The 19,114-nt window shown below is 37.2% G+C and overlaps 1 protein-coding gene across 1 annotated transcript in view; it reads right to left on the bottom strand.

Annotated features, from left to right (window-relative positions):
* The window catches only part of RASA1 (RAS p21 protein activator 1), a 60,323-nt gene that overhangs the window by 11,439 nt on the left and 29,770 nt on the right, over positions 1-19,114 (bottom strand). Inside the window, exons 9-18 of the mRNA XM_071729967.1 lie at positions 18,183-18,261; positions 15,237-15,357; positions 12,890-13,046; positions 10,511-10,598; positions 7,730-7,807; positions 6,338-6,495; positions 5,988-6,064; positions 2,040-2,212; positions 1,679-1,838; positions 1,346-1,488 (exon numbers count right to left, since the gene is read on the bottom strand). Of these exons, the coding sequence (XP_071586068.1) occupies positions 1,346-1,488; positions 1,679-1,838; positions 2,040-2,212; positions 5,988-6,064; positions 6,338-6,495; positions 7,730-7,807; positions 10,511-10,598; positions 12,890-13,046; positions 15,237-15,357; positions 18,183-18,261 (1,234 nt within the window). The remainder of the gene's footprint in view (positions 1-1,345; positions 1,489-1,678; positions 1,839-2,039; positions 2,213-5,987; positions 6,065-6,337; positions 6,496-7,729; positions 7,808-10,510; positions 10,599-12,889; positions 13,047-15,236; positions 15,358-18,182; positions 18,262-19,114) is intronic.

The raw sequence follows: 19,114 nt of genomic DNA, 5'->3' as shown, positions 1-19,114 counted from the left end.
CCAGCAGTGTGCCCAGGTGGCCAAGAAGGCCAATGGCATCCTGGCCTGGATCAGGAACAGCGTGGCCAGCAGGTCCAGGGAAGGGATTCTGCCCCTGTGCTCAGCTCTGATGAGGCCACAGCTTGAGTCCTGTGTCCAGTTCTGGGCCCCTCAGCTCAGGAAGGAGATTGAGGTGCTGGAGCAGGTCCAGAGAAGAGCAAGGAGGCTGTGAAGGGATCCAGCACAAGTCCTGTGAGGAAGGGCTGAGGGAGCTGGGGGTGTTCAGTCTGGAGAAGAGGAGGCTCAGGGGAGACCTCATCACTCTCTAAAACTCTCTGAAAGGAGGTTGGAGCCAGGGGGGGGGGCGGGCTCTTCTGCCAGGCAGCTCTCAGTAAGACAAGAGGGCATGGAAGCTCTGCCAGGGGAGGTTTAGGTTGGACATTAGAAAGAATTTCTTTACAGAGGGGGTGATCAGACATGGGAATGGGCTGCCCAGGGAGGGGGTGTATTCTCCATCCGTGGAGATATTTAAAAAGAGACTGGATGTGGCACTCAGTGCTGGGAACCACAAAGGTAGTGGATCAAGGGTTGGACTTGATGATCTCAGAGGTCCCTTCCAACCCAGCCAATTCTATGATTCTGTGATTTCTGCATTTTGGTCACAACAATCCCATACAATGCTACAGAGGAGGAGTGGCTGGAGGGCTGTCCAAAAGAAAAGGACCTGGGAGTGTTGGTCAACACCCAGCCAGACAACAGCATCCTGGCTGGTATCAGAAACAGTGTGACCAGCAGGGCCAGGGACTATAAGAAATGGGCAGAAGTTGCACCAGGGCAGGTTTGGACAAGATATTAGGAGGAATTTTATTACTGAGAGAGTAGTTAGGCACTGAAATGGGCTGCCCAAGGTTATTCAAAAAGCAGGTAGATGTGGCACTTCAGGACATGCACTAGTGGGTATGGGGGGGGTTTTCTGGGATCATGATTGGAGTTTATGACCTTAAAGGTCTTTAATCACCATGACCATAGTTTGAGTTTGCTAAAAGTTACATAAATCAGGACACTCAGTAAGTCCTTGAGAACACTGTACAATTGCTGAAGTAGATAATTTACATAACTTTTCATTAAAAAAAAACAAACTTTAAGAGTTCTATTATGAATACTGTTCAAAGACAAAATCTACAGGGTGAGACAAAATCTCATAATAAAATCAGTTCCTGTACTTCTCATGTAAATGAATTTTTGTTCTGAGTCATCAGTAAATGTCTCTGAAGGTAATATTTATGTGGACATAAAACACAGCAATGAATAGATAACTGTGTCAACAAACCAAAAGGTTAAAAGAAAACATAGTTCAAGGTATCACCTCACAGGACTGCTTGCTCTCCATTATCTTTAATATGGAGTCTTTCAGTGCATGGTGTACAAAACTTGTTGCTGTGGCTTTCATATATTGCTCCATAAGTGTACTTGCTAAAGTGGTGGCACGAAACAAGGTAGTAGCTTCATCTGAAAAAAAAAACCAACAACAGCAAAGAGAAAAGCTAAGAAAAGGAGACAATAAAAAGCAGAGGAAACACGTGCTGTGTTTACACTTTGATATCCATTGCAACTAAATGAGAAGAAAAAAAGGATGATTCCCAAACCCTTCCTCCCCACCTGCCCAGAGTTCCAGTAAAGGTGTAATTTAGTGCAGTACCTTCCATGCTTATCTCCCTGTCATTTAGTGTTCGTAATAACAAGGACTCAAGCTTTTCATGAAGAAAAATCTTCAGTAAAATGCCAGCCAGCAGTGTTCTATCCTGTCCACAAACATGTGATAAGGCATAGACGACATGAAGCTCTTTCTGGAGTATAAGCTGAAAGACAAACAGAATTTTAAAATATTCAGAAGCTTCTCCCAACATGTAACAACTTTGGAAAAACTCTTATAAATAGTTTTGCAGTGATATATAGCTGTCACTATAATTTATGTCAAGCAGTATAACTGAGATCTTTCCCAAACAACCAACAAAATTTCTTCTGACAGGTAAACCAAGGGAAGTTAAGCAACTTCATACCTCTTTAAACTCATTGTACTCCTCTTCTGGCATGATCTTCTCCATGGAATATCGTGCTCGAACACGCAAGGATCCTGGTTCAATGCCCTTTAGTGGTACATGGGAACTGAGCTGAAACCACTCATCTGTTGCATGGCCTTTTTGTAACCGGCTTAACTGGCAACGCATAAACACTTAAGGAAAAAAAAAACCATTATTCAAGTGAGTTATCTCCAGCAAGACAGCCCTACCATTGAATAAAAAAAAAAACAAACAGTTGATTTTCCTCACTTTCTGTGTGGTTTCAGCAAAAGAATATTAATGACTATTCAAGATTTCTGCCAGCTATATATCGATGTTTTTCTCTTCAGTGGTTTAACAGACCACTGTTAAACCTGAAGAAGAAACATCAAGCACTCTGTAATGAATATATACATATACATTAAAAAATTCCTCATGGATACAATTTTGTTTCTAACACCCAAGACTGTAAAAGTTTAACCTCAGCTTAGTAAAAACAAAACCCAAAAGTGAGGTTTGCTGTGGCTTTTTTCCCCCATTTCTGCAAGGAGCATACACTGCACTGCCAACAGTTCCAGTCAACTTCCCACTGCCCCAGTGTTGCAATGCACAGCAGGATATAAATTTGATACTAGAACAGAAAAACATCACCTTTAAAATGGCCGCTTCAGGATGCCCTTGAATATTTTTTGGAGCTGATAAACTGATACAAGCTAATGCTTTCAAATCAGCCAAGAGTTGTGAGAAGCAATTCACCATCACCTGCTACTTAACACCAGTGTGGAAAGAACTTTGTCTTTAGAGCAGATAATCCATTGACTTTCCTAGAATGTTTCTCCCCAGCCCCAAAGCTCCTGTACTGGCAACTAAACATTGTGTTTTTCTCATTATTTTGCTTCCATAAGTAAGGCATGCATGTAAGGAATGGTGAATGAGATACAAGATCCAGAAACTGATGATTCCACTTTCCCCTGTGGCTATAATAGCACATCATAAGTGTAACATGAATACTATAATCTTGCTTTGATTTAAAAGAAGAAGGTTAGAACAGAAATACCCATGGCAATACATTCATGGCAACAAGACTTTTTAACATTTAGTGGCTGGAATTAGCAGGCTACCTGCTGCCTATGGTAAAAGAATGGTATTAGCTGAAAAATTCAGGATATTTGCACATTGCAATATAGTGCATTTTAGAAGAGAAGGCATTATACAGAAAATCATCAGAACAAACATCAGCTGGTCTCTGATGGACCAGGTAAGAATTCACTTGATAACTATAATGATCTAAAAAGAATCACAATATTTTATATGATGAACATTAGTATAATCATATTAGTTTCTAATATGATTATATTAGAAATATAAGACTGAGGTTTCTTAATGGTTTATTTGAAACCTCAGGCAAACAAAATTGTATTTCTACTGTTACTAATTTTAACCAGGGAGTTGAAATGAAAAGTGGTTCAAACTTGGGTTTGTTCCAGTTCTCAGACTGGAAATTAATCTGAATTTACGATTAATTATTTGCCAAAAAAAACCCAGAACCAATCAAAAAATACTGCTTGCATGAGGTGACAGCCTCCATTACAAAAAATATTTCTTTTTCAACATGAACTAAATTAACTATCAGGGTGAAAACCAATACAGAACTTCCATTCCAGTTCAATACTGTGTGGAACTGTCCCAAGAGATTTGCTGACTCGACTGTAATCATACCTGATCATGCCAGTCTGCAGTAGCACCAGATGAAGTCTGCATTCTAGGGCTTTATTTTTTCAAGCTGTATTTATTTAAATAAATCTTTATTGAATTTAGAGTTAGGGAAAAAAAAATTAAAAATAATTGATACTAAACTGTTTAGTATCATTTGACTATTTGAAATACTTTTTGACAACAAAAATGCTAGAATGATTACAGAAAACTCAAAATAGGCAAACTTAAAAGTCAAAGACTCAAAAATTCAGGGAATGTTTTAAAATCTGGAAAAGTACTCCTCATGCTACTATCATTTTGATATTTAACTTCTGTATATTATGGTGAAAGAAATAAAACAGTGGGAGACCAGTCACAGTTTTGGGCCTTGATCTGCATTAGATAATGGGAAAAGCAAGAAGAAAAGCTGAGTTAGCCAGTAAACTGGGAAGATGACCAACACCAGCCTCACATGGCTCCCACTTCACAACAGTTAGAAACTGGGGCTGAAAGGAATTTCAGGAAAGGAACCAGTTCTCTGGCTTTTGAGGAGGTTCAAGGGTTATTCAATGCAGCACACAGGGAAAAGCAAGACAAGGTTTGGTGTAGCTCATTCCCCCCCAACATGTCACATATTTAATAGGGCTGGGCTGTAAGCAGAGGTTTGTGCTCATTCAAGTTGACTTAATCTAATCCTTATCCCCAAGAGAAAGAACTCCTGGATTACTCTGTAAGAGTAATCTGCAATCAAGAAACTCAAACAAACCTTTACCTAGGAAACCAAACCTCCCATCATCTGGATGTACCAACCAACCTCCTTGATCAACCAACCAAAAGCCAACACAACCTCCTTGATCTGGACAAAGAGGAGGAAACTACAAAGACTCTTACAAATTACTGAAGTATTCCATTTGAAAATTATCCTTTTAAAGAGTCTTTTACTAACCAGCTTTGTGTAGACAGATAATGAGTTTTCCATACAAAATGAAAAAATAGAACACTGCAAGAAAAACTGCAACTGAATCCCTTTTGTCTGGTAGAGGGAATGTGTATTTGTTCTCCTTTTTTTTCAAGTTTTCTACTCAGAGGAAGGAGGAAGAGTTTTGAAACTGAATTAGGTTCTGCAAGAGTGTTCAAAATGAGTAATAATATTTCTGCTTTGGTCAAAGTTTCTGTACATATCTCAAGGAAAAAAAAACAACCAAGAAATAAGCACTGATGCATACAAAACAGGCCAGTAACACAATATATGCAAACTGGAAACAACTGCAATAGCTTAGAAATACTCTGACAGGCTTTGAACACAATGAATGAGAGAAAAACTTGGAAAAAATCTGAAGAGCCTGGAAGGGCATCAGGTGCTGCAGTCAACAAAGAGAAGGCAGGGGACTGAAGGTGCTCTAGAACAACTATGGTAGGAGTAAAGGTGCCTTGAACATGAGAAAAAAACCTAAATATGCATTGTGTGGGATGAGAACAACTTTTAAAAAAAATTTTTTTCCTATCTAAAAGCTCAGAATCTGTGTTCTTCAAATTCTCTTCTCTAGAAAGCTGTTGTTTCTTAACCACTTTGCTGTCAATCTGCTGGAACAGAAATAAAACCACAGTTAAAAAGCACCTGTCTAGGTGCTTTTAGAGAAAAATAAAATTCTTGTGAATTTCTTTAAAAGGAAAAAGAAAATACAGATCCTTTCCTATTCAAAGTAATACTGAGGTAACTGCAGGTTTATGCCCAAGAGTGGTACAAGATAAAGAGAGACAAGGTAAAATGGAAAGAAAAAAAGGAAAACTTTGTGCAGAGACCACCAAGATTTTAGAAAAAAGTATTTTTAATTATTAAAAGTAATACACCCTTCCTTCTTTCTTCACTGTCACTGGAAGCAACAAACTTCAGCCTCTGGAACTTAGAATTTTATGGATCAGACTAAAACTGACACCTTCTCTTTCCTCTTGCTTTTTGGTAAGCACAGCCTTTGTGTAACATAGTGACAACTCAGGTGCAGAGCTAGGGAAGCCATTAGATACACAGGACTGGATTACTGTATATTTTATTACTAAAGAAATGAAGGTTCTTACTGTAAAAACTGTAATGGAAAGCCAGTACCAGACATCCAAAACATAAAAACACAGCAGTATGCTTAGCATAAAAATATACTTGATTCTCTTGTAACAGTGTTTGGCAAAAGTAATGAAAACCACATGAAGTATCCATTTCTGCAATATTTATGCATTTTTTACAGAAAAAATACTTACATATATCTGGATCTTTACTTTTCTTTGTTTTGTTACTAAGACTTATCTCAAATCTATTAATATCAGATGAAAGATCACTAGGAGAAAAGACAGAAAAGCCTCAATTAATACTATAGTTGGCTGGCATTTAATCTTATTTTAAACTCATTTCAATCCTGCATTCTCATTATCAGCCAAGGAAACTTATATAAAACAAAAACATTTAGGTGCCTACAAAAAATTCTGCCCATGCAGAACTTGGCTGAAAGTTTGCACATAGAGTACTTTTAAAAAGCAACACAATATAAAGAATTTTAAATGCACTGCAACTTACAAGTGAAGTTCAGTAACTCAAGAAGATCAGGACTTACTCAAAGACAAATTCTTCTGACCACACAGGGTTCTGCCCCTCCCTAATGTGTGTTTTTGCCACCTGGACACTGTTCAGGTAGATGTTACAATATGGATTAGTAAAATGCTTTACTGGGAGCGTATGAGCTTCTTCTACATGCAAAATAAGACTGCTGACCTAAAAAAAAAAAATACACAAAATTTGTGTTAATGAAACAGAAATACAAAGACATGAATGGAATGCTTTTTATCCTCTCTGCAGAAGCATAATGTTCATGTATGAATACAAAATAAAATTTCCCCATCAGAGCAGCAAGGAAAAGAAGTAATGGAACGACATTTTAAGAGGTACCAGTGACAAATAAAAGTAACTCAAATCATTACTGAAAACAAAACTCCATCTCTGTGTTTTTAAAACATCTTAGAATTTGCACATACTAGCTTTTATATACACAATTCTACTGAAACCAGACTGGTGCCTTGAGTGCTATAGACAATTTTAAACACAATAATGGTGGTTCTTACAGAGCTTTCCTAACAGATCACACAACATTCCCCTGTGGAACATGTTATATTCTGTTTCTTTAGAAAATCAGCACTTTCTTAACTTTTTGAAGAATTTCAGGTTGACCTCTTTTTGCTTTGCTTGTGAAGCTTGGAGCCAATTTAATCTGCCACTTCAACTGTGAATTCACTTAATTTAGTTAATTTATTGAGAAGTATCCAAGCATCTTTTCTGCTAACTACAGAATATTTGTGTATCCTGAAAATCCCTGTATTTTATTCCTTTTTCCACTGCCTGTTAAAAAAAACCTACACTCAACATTCATAACATTAATGGAAATAAATCAGGAATTACTCAAGTACTTTCTTGCATTTCTCCAAAGATGTAGCCATTTATGATATCTGATATTATTTATGATATCATTTATGGTACCTGTCCTCTACCTCTGAGGAAATTATGGCAAACACAGCACTTTAAAGAGGCCAAGAGAAATTAAGCCACAAGTATGGTTCAGTATGGCTGCAGAAAGTGAGTAGCACTTGTTAAACAATTATTTTGTTGTAACATTAAATCTATCCAATTTTTTAAATTTTCCTGTACTTGGCAAGTTTTAAAGATTAAGGCTGTATAACCACTGACTTCTTTATCCTTTCACTTAAAGGTGGTCACAAATTAATACCTAGCAAAATCCCTAAAACCATTTGGGTTTTATGTATAAAATAGCGTAACAAAGCACAGGACTTTCTGGTTGGTTTCACAACAGTATTGCATAACTCCAAAAAGGAAGGAAAGTGCATGCAAGATTTACTACTGTTGAAAGTGGAATTCTGAGATTTATCAGTGTGGTTTTGCAACGAGCAGACAAAACACTTCCACAAGCACTGCCAACACAGAGCAACAGCTTCACCTGCCGTAGACGTTTATTTGATGTTCCTGGACTGGTTTTTCTTAGACTGCAAAACATCTGCAGAGCTTTCATCCAGTCCTAAGAGAGAAGGAACAGAACAGCACAATAAGACAAAGTCAGACAGAGCTTCCTGCAGTGCAACAAACATAACTAAAAAAGAGTATCTGAGATTTTCCCTTTACGCAGGCAAAATGTAATTTTCTTATAATTCCAAAGTATGCAAATTTGTCTATGAAGGCAAAATCCTTGTCTTTACTGAGTGAAACCTTAATAAAGAAACTGCAGATCTGAACTATTTTCTCGTTTAGAAATACTAAGCAATAATAATGGGTATACACATAGTGTGACCTTTACCAATTTTCCAGTCTAGCAATATTACATGAAATTCCAAATGTCATATAAAATGAAGCAAAACTTGTTTGCCTCTGAGAAAATTAGAACTATCAAGCCAAACTGTTCTGATTATTCTCTTCAGCACTTCTGTCTGGCAGTCATAATACATTGTATGCTTCAAACAAAAACTAAAACAGTACTAAGGGAGAAACACAGCAGCACATATCCAGTGTTCCTCACTTTGCTCAAAAATGCATAAAGAGGAGTGGATGGATGGATTCCATTTGATCAATGAAAAAAACTGGTTGTCTGACACCAAACTGACTGTGGAACCTTTTGTGTGTTTCCTTTAAACAAATAAGCTGCTAAGAGGCACTGCCAGCTTGCCAGGCCTTTTTTTGAAAAAGTCACTGCAGTGTGAGAAAATTGCTAAAAGGAGCTTTGCCAAGGGACCTTTGGAAAGTAGAAGGAATGTTGTATCCTCTTTTCCTAGTTTTTGTCCCCCAGACACTGAATTTTGCATAGCTCTTGCAAAGCACAAAGCTCAGGTTTTACACCAACAACATAAAGTCTGTACCTCAAAGACTCACCATCTAGTCTCAAGCACAATTTTAAAATTTTATTAAAAACCCATAATGCTCTTTCAATCTTTCCCTTCACAGTATCTTCCACCTTTTAAAAAGACAGCAACATGTACTGAGCTATTCTCAGCCAGACCCTGAATCAAGCTTTAGCTTTCAAAGCCTTCTGAAGTAGGAAAAGCTTCAAATTATGCATCACAAAAGTTTCAGTAACTTGTTTCTTTATTCTCAGAAGGAGAAGCAATCGAAGAAACAAATGCCCCCTAAATACTCTAGCAGAAATATTTCCTGGATGCAGAGTAAACCCCCATACTCAGTCACAGCAGGAAAAACCTTTCCTGTGAAATGGCAAAACTCACAGCTGTGGGAATAATTCAAGGTGCCACAGTAAGCACAGTAACACCAGGTTGTAAGGCAATATTTTGTATTTGCTTTTGTTTTGTACAAACCATAAAGAGAGCAGTCCCACAGAATGGTGTTGCTTTGGTATTTATTTACCACACTATAAAAGAGCCCTAGTATACAAATTCTTCCCTGAAATGTTACAGGGTAAAGAGAGCTGAACTTTTGAAAGAGAAATATCTGTAAGCTTCCTGGGTCTTAGAGCCATATTATTAAAAAAAAAAAAAACCAAAAAACCAATGAAGGAAAAAAGAAAAAGCAACACAAAACAAACAAACACCAAAACCAAACAAACAAAACCAAAACAACCCAGCCAAACAAAAACCCACCCTGTATTCTGTAAAAATGTAGTGAACAGCCTTCTAAGCAGATCAAAACCCAAAGGAGATTATACCAAGTGTTCAGGAAATAAAAGAGGATATTCTGTCTTTCACACAATCTTAACTCTTTTATTTTCTAAAACACAAGACATTGCAGATGTGACAAAAATGAATGTGCAGTAATGAGCTTGGAAATCAGTGTATGTATGCTCAACTACTATACAGCATGCTGCCTCTCAAAGACAGTATATGAGTTGTGTGACAAATGCCATCATTCTGTCATCTGAAAAATGCTCATAAATTTGTATTAATTTAAGAAGAAAATCTTTGCTTTCCTTTATGTAACACAAGAGGAATACTAAATATACACTGCCTTCATGCTTTAGTGAATGGCAGTCTCCTACAAGTGCTCTGAACAAGTAAAAACTCCCTAATCAAATGAAATCAAATGGAAAGCTTAACAATACAATAGGTGTATTTCAGAGCTGTGGGCTTTCAGAGCTGTAAACTTAATAAACACGTTGTCTCATTTTATGTATGTTCTCCTGCTGGTGAGTGAATTTCAGAGAATTAGGCTTTTATTCTTTAATTCTTAATCAGCAAATATAACTGCTACAGAGCCAGGAACTAAAGGATACCAGATAAAACCAGTACATGTCACTTCCTGTGCACAATCAGGGCCCAAGACTATGAACCACCACCAATTTATGGACAGGACAAAGGCAGCTGTTAAATATGTTTTGGTCCCTGGGCACACACACACGCACCAGCATTTTAGTACATATCAGCAATACACCTTTGAAGGAGAGAAATCCCAGTTAACATGCTCTGGTTTATAAAATGCAAAAGACTTGGAAAGCAAGCTATTAAAAAAACTATATCCTCCAGAATTATAAAGTGGAAAATAATGTAAGTTCAGTCCATGGGACTTGACTGGAACTTGTCCAGGGTAAAACCCCCCAGTCTGGTGCTGGATTTTCAGCACTAACCATCCCCCTGCAGATCCCTCTGCTCTAACACCTGCTAATGGAGACACAACCAGAACTTGTGATACACTTGCTTCCTGCTTAAGAAGGACAATATAATTAAACACCTTATGACACAAAATTACTTAAAAAATTGTATTTATCAACAAAAGCTCTCACCTGTGCTTGTTCTGGAGTCTCGCCTGCAAAGTAAAAGATGTAATGCTCTTCACTAAAGTGCTGAACTACTATCTGAAAACAGTTTGGCCTTAAAAATAAACAAAACACAAAAACAGTAAGTTTGATTAATCTTCATAATATGTACACCTGTTGATCTGTGCCAAAACAAAGCTTACACTAAACTAAAATATTTTTGCTCTTTGCTTGTTAATCATTGCATATATTTTTGTTTGTATACATGTAGCATAATCACACATGAAAAGAGGATAAACTTCAACTTGGAAACTCAGGTGCTTCAAAACTGCATTTTGTTTTGAATGCATTAGATCATTTTAAGAAAACTGCTCTCAGTATAGTTTGTTTTGGAATGCTGAGGAACTTTCAGAGTGGCTTGTACTAAATAGATACATCTGCTGACTTACAGCCAAGGCAAAAAATAGCCATCTGCTAACAGAAAAGACCTGTCAACAAGGAGTATTCCTAGAGGCTTTAAAAGCAGACACTCAGCATTCACTCCCAATCCCATGTTGAGGATTTTTCTTTCAGGAATTCAGAAACAGAATGAATATAAGGAATCTCCTATCTGAGCCTCTCCAACAGCTCTTGAGACATTGAAATGTGTATCTGAATCTGTCCAACAGCTCTTGAGACATTAAAATGTGTGCTGGAGCTCTTAATAATCACTGAATGGATGTGACAGAACCCTACAACCTTCAATGTAATTACAGTGTCCTTGCCACTTCATGTGCTTCCACTGATGTGCCAAAAAGGCAAATCAAAAATACTTCAAGCTGTTAAATTACAAGTGATTTAAAGTGCACACTTCACTCGACTCATTCCACACTGTGCTCAAGGAAACAGAGCTCTCCCAAAACCAAAGGTGTGGGGAGGGATCCTACTTGATTTGCAAAGGAATTTCAGTTATCAATTCCCACATCCATTTCACTGCCTGGAGAACTGCTGACTCAGCACTCTGTGGCCAGGCCTGAGAAGGCAGCCAGGTCTGGGGCTAATTAAATCACTGCCACCAAAGAACTATGCAAAGCTAGAGACTTGCCTGTATTTCTGAGTAAGGAGAAAAAGCAGTTTTTACCAGCTACTTAAAATGCAAGAGTAGGCATTTGTCTCAGCTACAACTCCTCACTAACAGCTTCTTAAGCTGGTGCATCCATGATCCATCCATACATTTACCATCCAACTGCACAGTGTTTCTTAAATGCTGTTTAAAGAGTCTCTGTTAACTAAAATGTTCCTTGTTTACAATATACACCAATGCTTCCTGTATAATTGCCAACTTGCACAAGGACTATTTCAGTAATTTTTTAATTACTGTTCTTGGACTCTTGTATCTATGCTCCTCCTTCCATTAGTTTGTTTTTTTAAAATTATTAGAACAACTAAAAAAAAAAAAAAAAAAAAACCAGAACAAAAACATCAAAAGAAGCACCAGTCTTAAAAAATGCCTCTCATTTTAAGCATTATCCTGAAGTTTTTTCACAAAAATAACTAGAATTGGCTATATGCCACTTTGTAATGAATGCTAAGACCCAGGGAATAACCTGAATTTCTAACATTTCTGTAAGTACATGTACATATTTCATCGTCATACAGGACAGAACACTTTTTTTGTAACTACTAATGAACAAGTATGTAAACTCTTTTTTGTTAATTACCAATGACTTTTGGAAAAATTTTGATTCTCAACTTCTTTACCAGTCCTTAGCACATCTCTTGCAGTTGGCAAAGTTTGAATATCAAATTACTATAGCAAGTAAGATTTGATGTGAAAATTATCTCTGAATACAGTAACATGGCAATGTCAACTTCTGAGGATATTCACTTAAATGAACTAGTTTACTGTTAAGTTGGTCATATCTAAAAAAAGTACTTGTGCTTTAATAAAAAGCCCTTACTGTCACCAAGTTAGCTTTCAAATAGCTATCTAGAATGTGAATCTTTTTTGTAACTGACAAAAATTTTTATCTTGCCAACTCCTCTTTCAAGAAAGGATGTAAACCCACATTTCATAATCTCTAGTATCTGACAAATGAAAAATGGAACAATTACTTCACTCGATATGTAAATATTACAATGTAAAAAGGCTCAAATTATCATCACATTTTATTACATAATTAAGCTCCAATATTAAATTCTAAAATTTCTAGCTAGACTCTTTTTACATACAGTTGCCATGGCTAAACAAGTTACTATTCATCAGCTACAGCTCTCGTGACCCACACCAACTCTTGGTATGAATCAAGAGCCATAATGCAAGCCAGGGCTACCTGTTCACTAGTGACATTTTGCCAATACCATATAAATGTCTCAAAAAAGCAGTCAACCTGCACATACAAGAATTAAAAACCAAACAAATCCTACCTGCCAAACAAACTGTCATGTACTCCATAGACGGAACACACGCTAAGGTCTATTAGTCCTTTGGGTTTTGTGGCTCGTTTTTCACTTTCAAAATAAATAAGCTGGGCATCATTTCCCTCTAATATAAAGTACAAGTTTTTCCATCTCTTTCCTTTACCTGTAGAAAAGTTAAGCAAAATGTTACAGTCGATACTGTTTAACGGGAAGTGTAAAAATTTTAAATGAAGAAAAAGAAAGAGGCCTCTGAAGTTTTTTGGCAAATTGCAAACAGAAGAACAGGGCACACGACATCATATTTAAACTGTAATATCAGTACACATACTCCATTTTATGAAAAATGGCTAAAATTAGACCCGACCCCCTTTATAGATGGTAGAGAAGCAAAAGGTTCTCTGAACATTTTCTGTGATTTCAACATGTTTAAGCAAGTTCATATGAGGTAACTGGGCAGTGAATTCCTGTAAGTGTTAAGACTATATCCACAGTTCGCAAAAAATGATGCTGTGGGTCCCATTTACTGTAATTTTAATTAAGAAATAGATTCCTGACATGAAGAAGTTACTCCTAAATTCTGACCACTATTCAGCAGGTTGTATTACATTATCATATGCCCAGTATAGCTGAAGAACTGAAATGGGAATACGTTACATGCAAACTTAAGTCAGAACCATGTCACAAATTACTCTTAGAATTTCACTGGTTCCACTTGTCTCAGAGAAAACATTCCCTTCACTAAAATGAATTAGGAGCTTTCTGAAACTGATGCATAAGTCACAGTACCATGCAGCAAAAACTTGCAGCCTTTTATACTTTAACCATCATGGGCCTCAGTAAACAATTTTGAAAATGTTTACTCATTAGCACTGTTTTGAAAAGACAACTCTTACCTTCCATTTCTTTCACTGCCTCCTAGATGGTAGATTTCACTGTATTTGTTCCACATGCAGCTACATGCATCTCTCTGCACATACTCCAGTTTCCACATTTAAAGTATCCTATTATTTCTTTTACCTAATAGTTTTCAGTTCATTCTCATGTGATTCCTTACTCTCCAGCATCCCTTCTCTCAGCATCAACTTTCTCAGTAGGAGAGACACTCACCTTGTCAGTGTCAGTTCAGAGGGTGGTGTGGTACTTTGCTTTTTCTTTATAATGCCTCTTTTATATTTGGCAGTGTTCAAATTGCACCTTCTTTCTCAGTTTTCACCCAGAACACTATCTGTAGCTTATAGTTATGGTCTCTGTCATTTGTGAAAATTTTACTATTGATAGTTTTCCTCCTTCCATTAATGTTTTGTTTTTTTTTTTTTAAAGTAGAACCATAGCACTTGGTGAGGAACAAACTTCCTCAGAACAAGCTTCAAGGATGTGCTCAATCCCAATTTTATTGAGATGTTCCTGACCATGCAGGGGGGTTGGATCTAGATGATCTTTTAAGGTTCCTTACAGCCTAAACCATTCTATGATTCTGTAAGTCAAGCAGTAAACTTTTAATGCATTTACTGTATGTTATGTTGCCTGTGTCAGTGTTAGAACTCTACCACATACAGAACACAGTTTACACTTAAGAAATAACAAATAAAAATGTGCCCTCCAGCAAATGTACAGATTCATACTATTCTAGCCTTCTAACATATGCCATCAGCTAGAATTTAATGAGCCCCATTTTAAATGTAAACACATATAATGAAAATATACTTCATTGAATGAGTCTGAATTCCACCTCTGACAAGATGCCTAGTTTTTGTGCTATCTATGCTCTTATTTTTTTCAGGACAACTGCCAATCAGCACTTTCCCACTGCATGTAATTTTATGTATCATGTTGTTCCATTCATGTACTACTTAAAGAATGAGATCTTCTACACTCTTCATTTTCTAGGACCTTTTGCCCACTTCAATTTTGTCCTTTCTAGTACAACTGCTATACTAAATTCACTAAGCATGTGTATTCAGCTTGGAGAAGAAAAGGCTGAGGGGTGAACTCATCAGGGTGACCCCCACCTTGCTCAAAGAGGGCAGCAGAGGGGAAGGTGCTGAACTCTCCTCTCTGGTGCCCAGCAACAGGACATGAGGACATGGAATGAATTTGCATCAGGGAAGCACAGGTTGGACATTAGGAAAAGGTTCTTCAGTGGTTGGGCACTGGACCAGGCTCCTCAGGGAGGTGGTTGTGGCACCAAGAATGTCAGAATTCAAGGAGCATCTGGACAACACCCTTCAACACACAACTCAGTTTTAGGTAGTCCTGTGATGATCAGGGGGTTGGACAAGATACTCTATGACCTTATGATCAGCTTCTGCATTTATTATTTTTTAGGTATTTCATAAAAGGAAACACAACTCACTTTTTTTCAGAAGATAACCTTTTTTGACAATATTTTTATAAAAAGCATCCTTTGTTTTCCGACGAATTGTATTGTAGATTTCTTTTCCATCCACTGTATCATTAAGCACTTGCTCTTGGTGCTGGTAAACATGTAAGAAAAACATATTTTAAGTTCAAAAGTCACCATTTAAAAAAAACCTGTCTACTATGAAGCTGCAACTAGGATCATCTTACATAGAATTACCAACTTACTAGCATTGTTCTCTCATGCATTTTAATAAATCAATATAATTTTTTATATAATACGTGTGATAGAAACATAACTAGTTAATTATTTCAAGAATTATAAGTTTTCAATACAGGCCAACTTTACCGAAGTAGCACTGTGTCATTTTCATATTAAAGAAAAAGCAGCATCTGTCACTATGATTTCTCTTAAATTTATACAGGTCTCTCTATAAATTTATACAGGTCTTAAGATTCATCTAGCTCTTGTCTTCATCCAAAGCTTTTGGGTAATCATGGATAAACTCTGAAGTAACAAGAATGATGTTGACCACAATTAAAACCAGCTCACTCAAAGTTGCTCAGTCCCTCATTAATCTCATTAGAACTCACATGTCCTGAGCAGAACTCAAGACAAGAAAAGAAAGCAGAAATACGAAACAGAAAAAGTATAAATTCACAAAGAAAACTGCAGTATCTGGAAAGCAAGTAACAGATGAAAATGGCCAAAAGCCAAGCTAAGTTTAACCTTACTGAGTAAGCTGATCAGCAAAAATTCTTTAGCAGTAAGAAAACATGAAAAGTAAGACTGTCAAGCAGTGAAAACAGCATTGAGGTGAAAAGTGACACACAAACTGGCTCATACAAAACATTTTACTTTTCCTCCTACCCATACATCTTCTAGAATTATGATTTTAAACAACATGACAGAAGCAAAATGAAAAATACTTTAAAGATACTAACAGAAATTACAAGATCTACAATGGAAGCAACATCCAGATGTTTATGAGCTCAGAATGATCTCCATAACATAACCACCCACAGAACAGTGCACAAAACAACAGACTCACTGACAAATACTTTTAAGTACATTTCTTATTAGACACAGGAAGTCAAACAGACTGACCCCAAGAATATGCATGAGTTCTTCTTTTCCTACTCAAAACCAGAACACATTAGTGTGTGGGAGGAAGGTAAGAAAGCTGTACATAAATTTCACCAACTGATCACTAAATTTTTAAACAAAGCAAGTCACAAATATATTTGAATAGGGTAAAACCATCTGAAGTAGCTTCACATGGAAAGTTACATCAATAAAGAGATGATTATCAATAAAGGAAATGTATCTGCATATGCAAAAAAAGCTAAAATGAAGATAATTACTGCCACGATTCAGGAGTAAGGATTGAGTATGAGGAATGCTACCATGGTGAAGCCCTGCAAGGAGAAGTTTCAGGATTTACATTTTGTTCTGTTTCCCCAACCACATTACCAAGCATGAGTTAACAGTGGCAAACAGCTGGGAAATACTGATGACACAACCCAATTAACAGTCTAGAAAAAATGGAAATAACAAAGTGAAAGTCTACTAGTTCAAGGCAAAAGTTACAGCTGTTGATACCAACAGGAGGGCTGAGTTTTGATAGAGTATGGCTATAACAATGTAATTGTGTCTGCCAGGCATGGCCTCAACTTTGGTCACAGCATCTTGGTTTTGTGCCTAAATGTTGGTAACCACCAGTTCTTTGGTTCCTGTTCATCAGTCTTGATCACTGCCTCAAGACTCTCTCCTTTCCCACTCTGCCTGATTGCTCAGAGGGGCAGCTGGGGTGGGAAAGATGATGGGAGTGTACACAGAGGACTCAAGCTGATCAAAGGGTGATCTGCCACATACCATCACAACCACCAATAAAACCATTGTAGAGAGGGTCTTTCCCTGGGTGACCACTGCTAAGAAATTAACTGGACAAAAGGCTTCTTGTAGGAGGTGGTGAGTTACTGCCTTTGCATCTACTCCACCACCCCTTTTCCACCACCCTTTGTTAAACTGGATTTATCTCAACCCCAGAATTATTTATTTTTTTTTCTTTTGCCCCATCCTGCAGGGGGGTGCACAAACAAAAGGAATGAGTCCTTTGATGCTTGCCAGCATCAACTCACCACAGAAAGTGACACCTATCATAGGGTATTTCTTTAAAGTATTTTGCAGAGAGAAAGAGTATTACCTATGATGTGGTACTACTCCAAACTGTTCTGGTCCACCACATTGCAGAGACATGAGCTCACATCAAAACTGATAGCAAGATGACAACTTTGACAGTATCACAAAGGAACAAGAACAGCTTTGGAGGCTCAGCTTAGTAAGCTGACTAAGGGGGAATACAAGAAATGTTCTTATTAATACGATGGTGTTAATACACACAAAAGGACAAGAATTGGCCATAACTCTATTTAGGATGGAAACTAAAGGCCGATTTCTAACTATTAAAATGTGGTAGCTTGGGAACAGAGAGGGAACAAAATATACACTTATGCTTTATAACACAGTGTGATGTGCTTATTACTTGTGGTCTCTCAGGACAAGGTTCTGATACTGGGGGGGAAGGAGTGCTCCAGAACAAGCCCTGCAATCCCATCCATACAGACATCCTTGAAGCTGTTCCATGCATATTCATCCTGGTTCCTCCCAACATGGGACTAAGGCACAGCAAGGTTGTGCCAGGGACCAGAGCTAGGGGTACACAGGAAAAGATGAACACCTCAGAGGATGGACAGGGCTTACCATGCTCTTTGGTAAGTGGATGCATTTGAGGATAAAACAAGAAAAACACACAAGGTGAAAACATTAAGATTGGAGATGAGGCTGTTTAACTACCACTGGTTCAGTTTATAAATTGGTTTGATGATGATGATGATGATGTCTGTCTTCAACAACAAATGCTCAGAGATTAAATCTTACCTGCATTGGAACAGGATCTTTAAGGTAGTATCCTTCAACAATCTGTTCTTTTCTATAGTGCTCAATGATGTCAGCAATGCTGTTCCAATAAGAAAAAGAAGATTCAAATGTTAAAGAGATTAGCTTCCCCTCCATTTGAGAATCTGCAGCTACTGAACACTCTCACAAAGTTCCAATAAAATCATAATCTCATTTGTAGCAATGAGAATTTACTAATATCCTGAAGTCAAGAAAGTTCACAAAACTTTATTCAGAATGTATTAATTCTAAACTCTGCAAAATATTTTAATTAGTTGCTTAAAATGCCAAATAAGGACACTGCTTTTTCCACACTCAAGTAGCACATGTGCATTACCAGCTCTCCAACCAGGATGAAAACTGCTATTTCATTGGCAGTAGCTTTCCAAGTCCTAGAGTGACTGGGGAAGGAGAATTTGAGATATCACAAGAGCAGAGTAATTTCTTTCTAGGAGGACAGGAATAGAAAACAGAAAAGGTTTGTAGCAGAGCTTAGGTAGGCTGTACTTGAAATACACTGAGCTATCCTGCTAAATGAAACACTTGTCAGTAGCTCTCCAACAGGGAATAATTCATTCTAATCAAAAGACTCAGACTGCAATTGTATTAGGAATGGTCAGGAGAGTAGTGACAGACAAAAAGCTCAAATTCAAGGCATTTGAGTTGCTAACTTTATTTTGCTGTTACTAAAATTTGCACTGTAATAAAGAACAGCAACATTAATTTCCATAGGAATTAAACATTTGTATGCAGAGCATCAACCTAAAAAAAAGTACTAAATAATTAAGTAGCAAACAAAAACATACTGAGTATCTTTTTCTTTTATGCATACTTAGCTCTGTGTGTCAAAATAATCAGCAAGGCATGCAGCAATGAAATCTCTGACCTCTAACAATTGGGTACTGTTCCTGTGT

This window comes from Heliangelus exortis, chromosome Z, assembly GCF_036169615.1.
Source record: "Heliangelus exortis chromosome Z, bHelExo1.hap1, whole genome shotgun sequence".
Lineage (NCBI taxonomy): Eukaryota > Metazoa > Chordata > Aves > Apodiformes > Trochilidae > Heliangelus > Heliangelus exortis.
The sequence above is the reverse complement of the archived record's forward strand: the minus strand, read 5'-3'. Positions and strand labels throughout refer to the sequence as shown.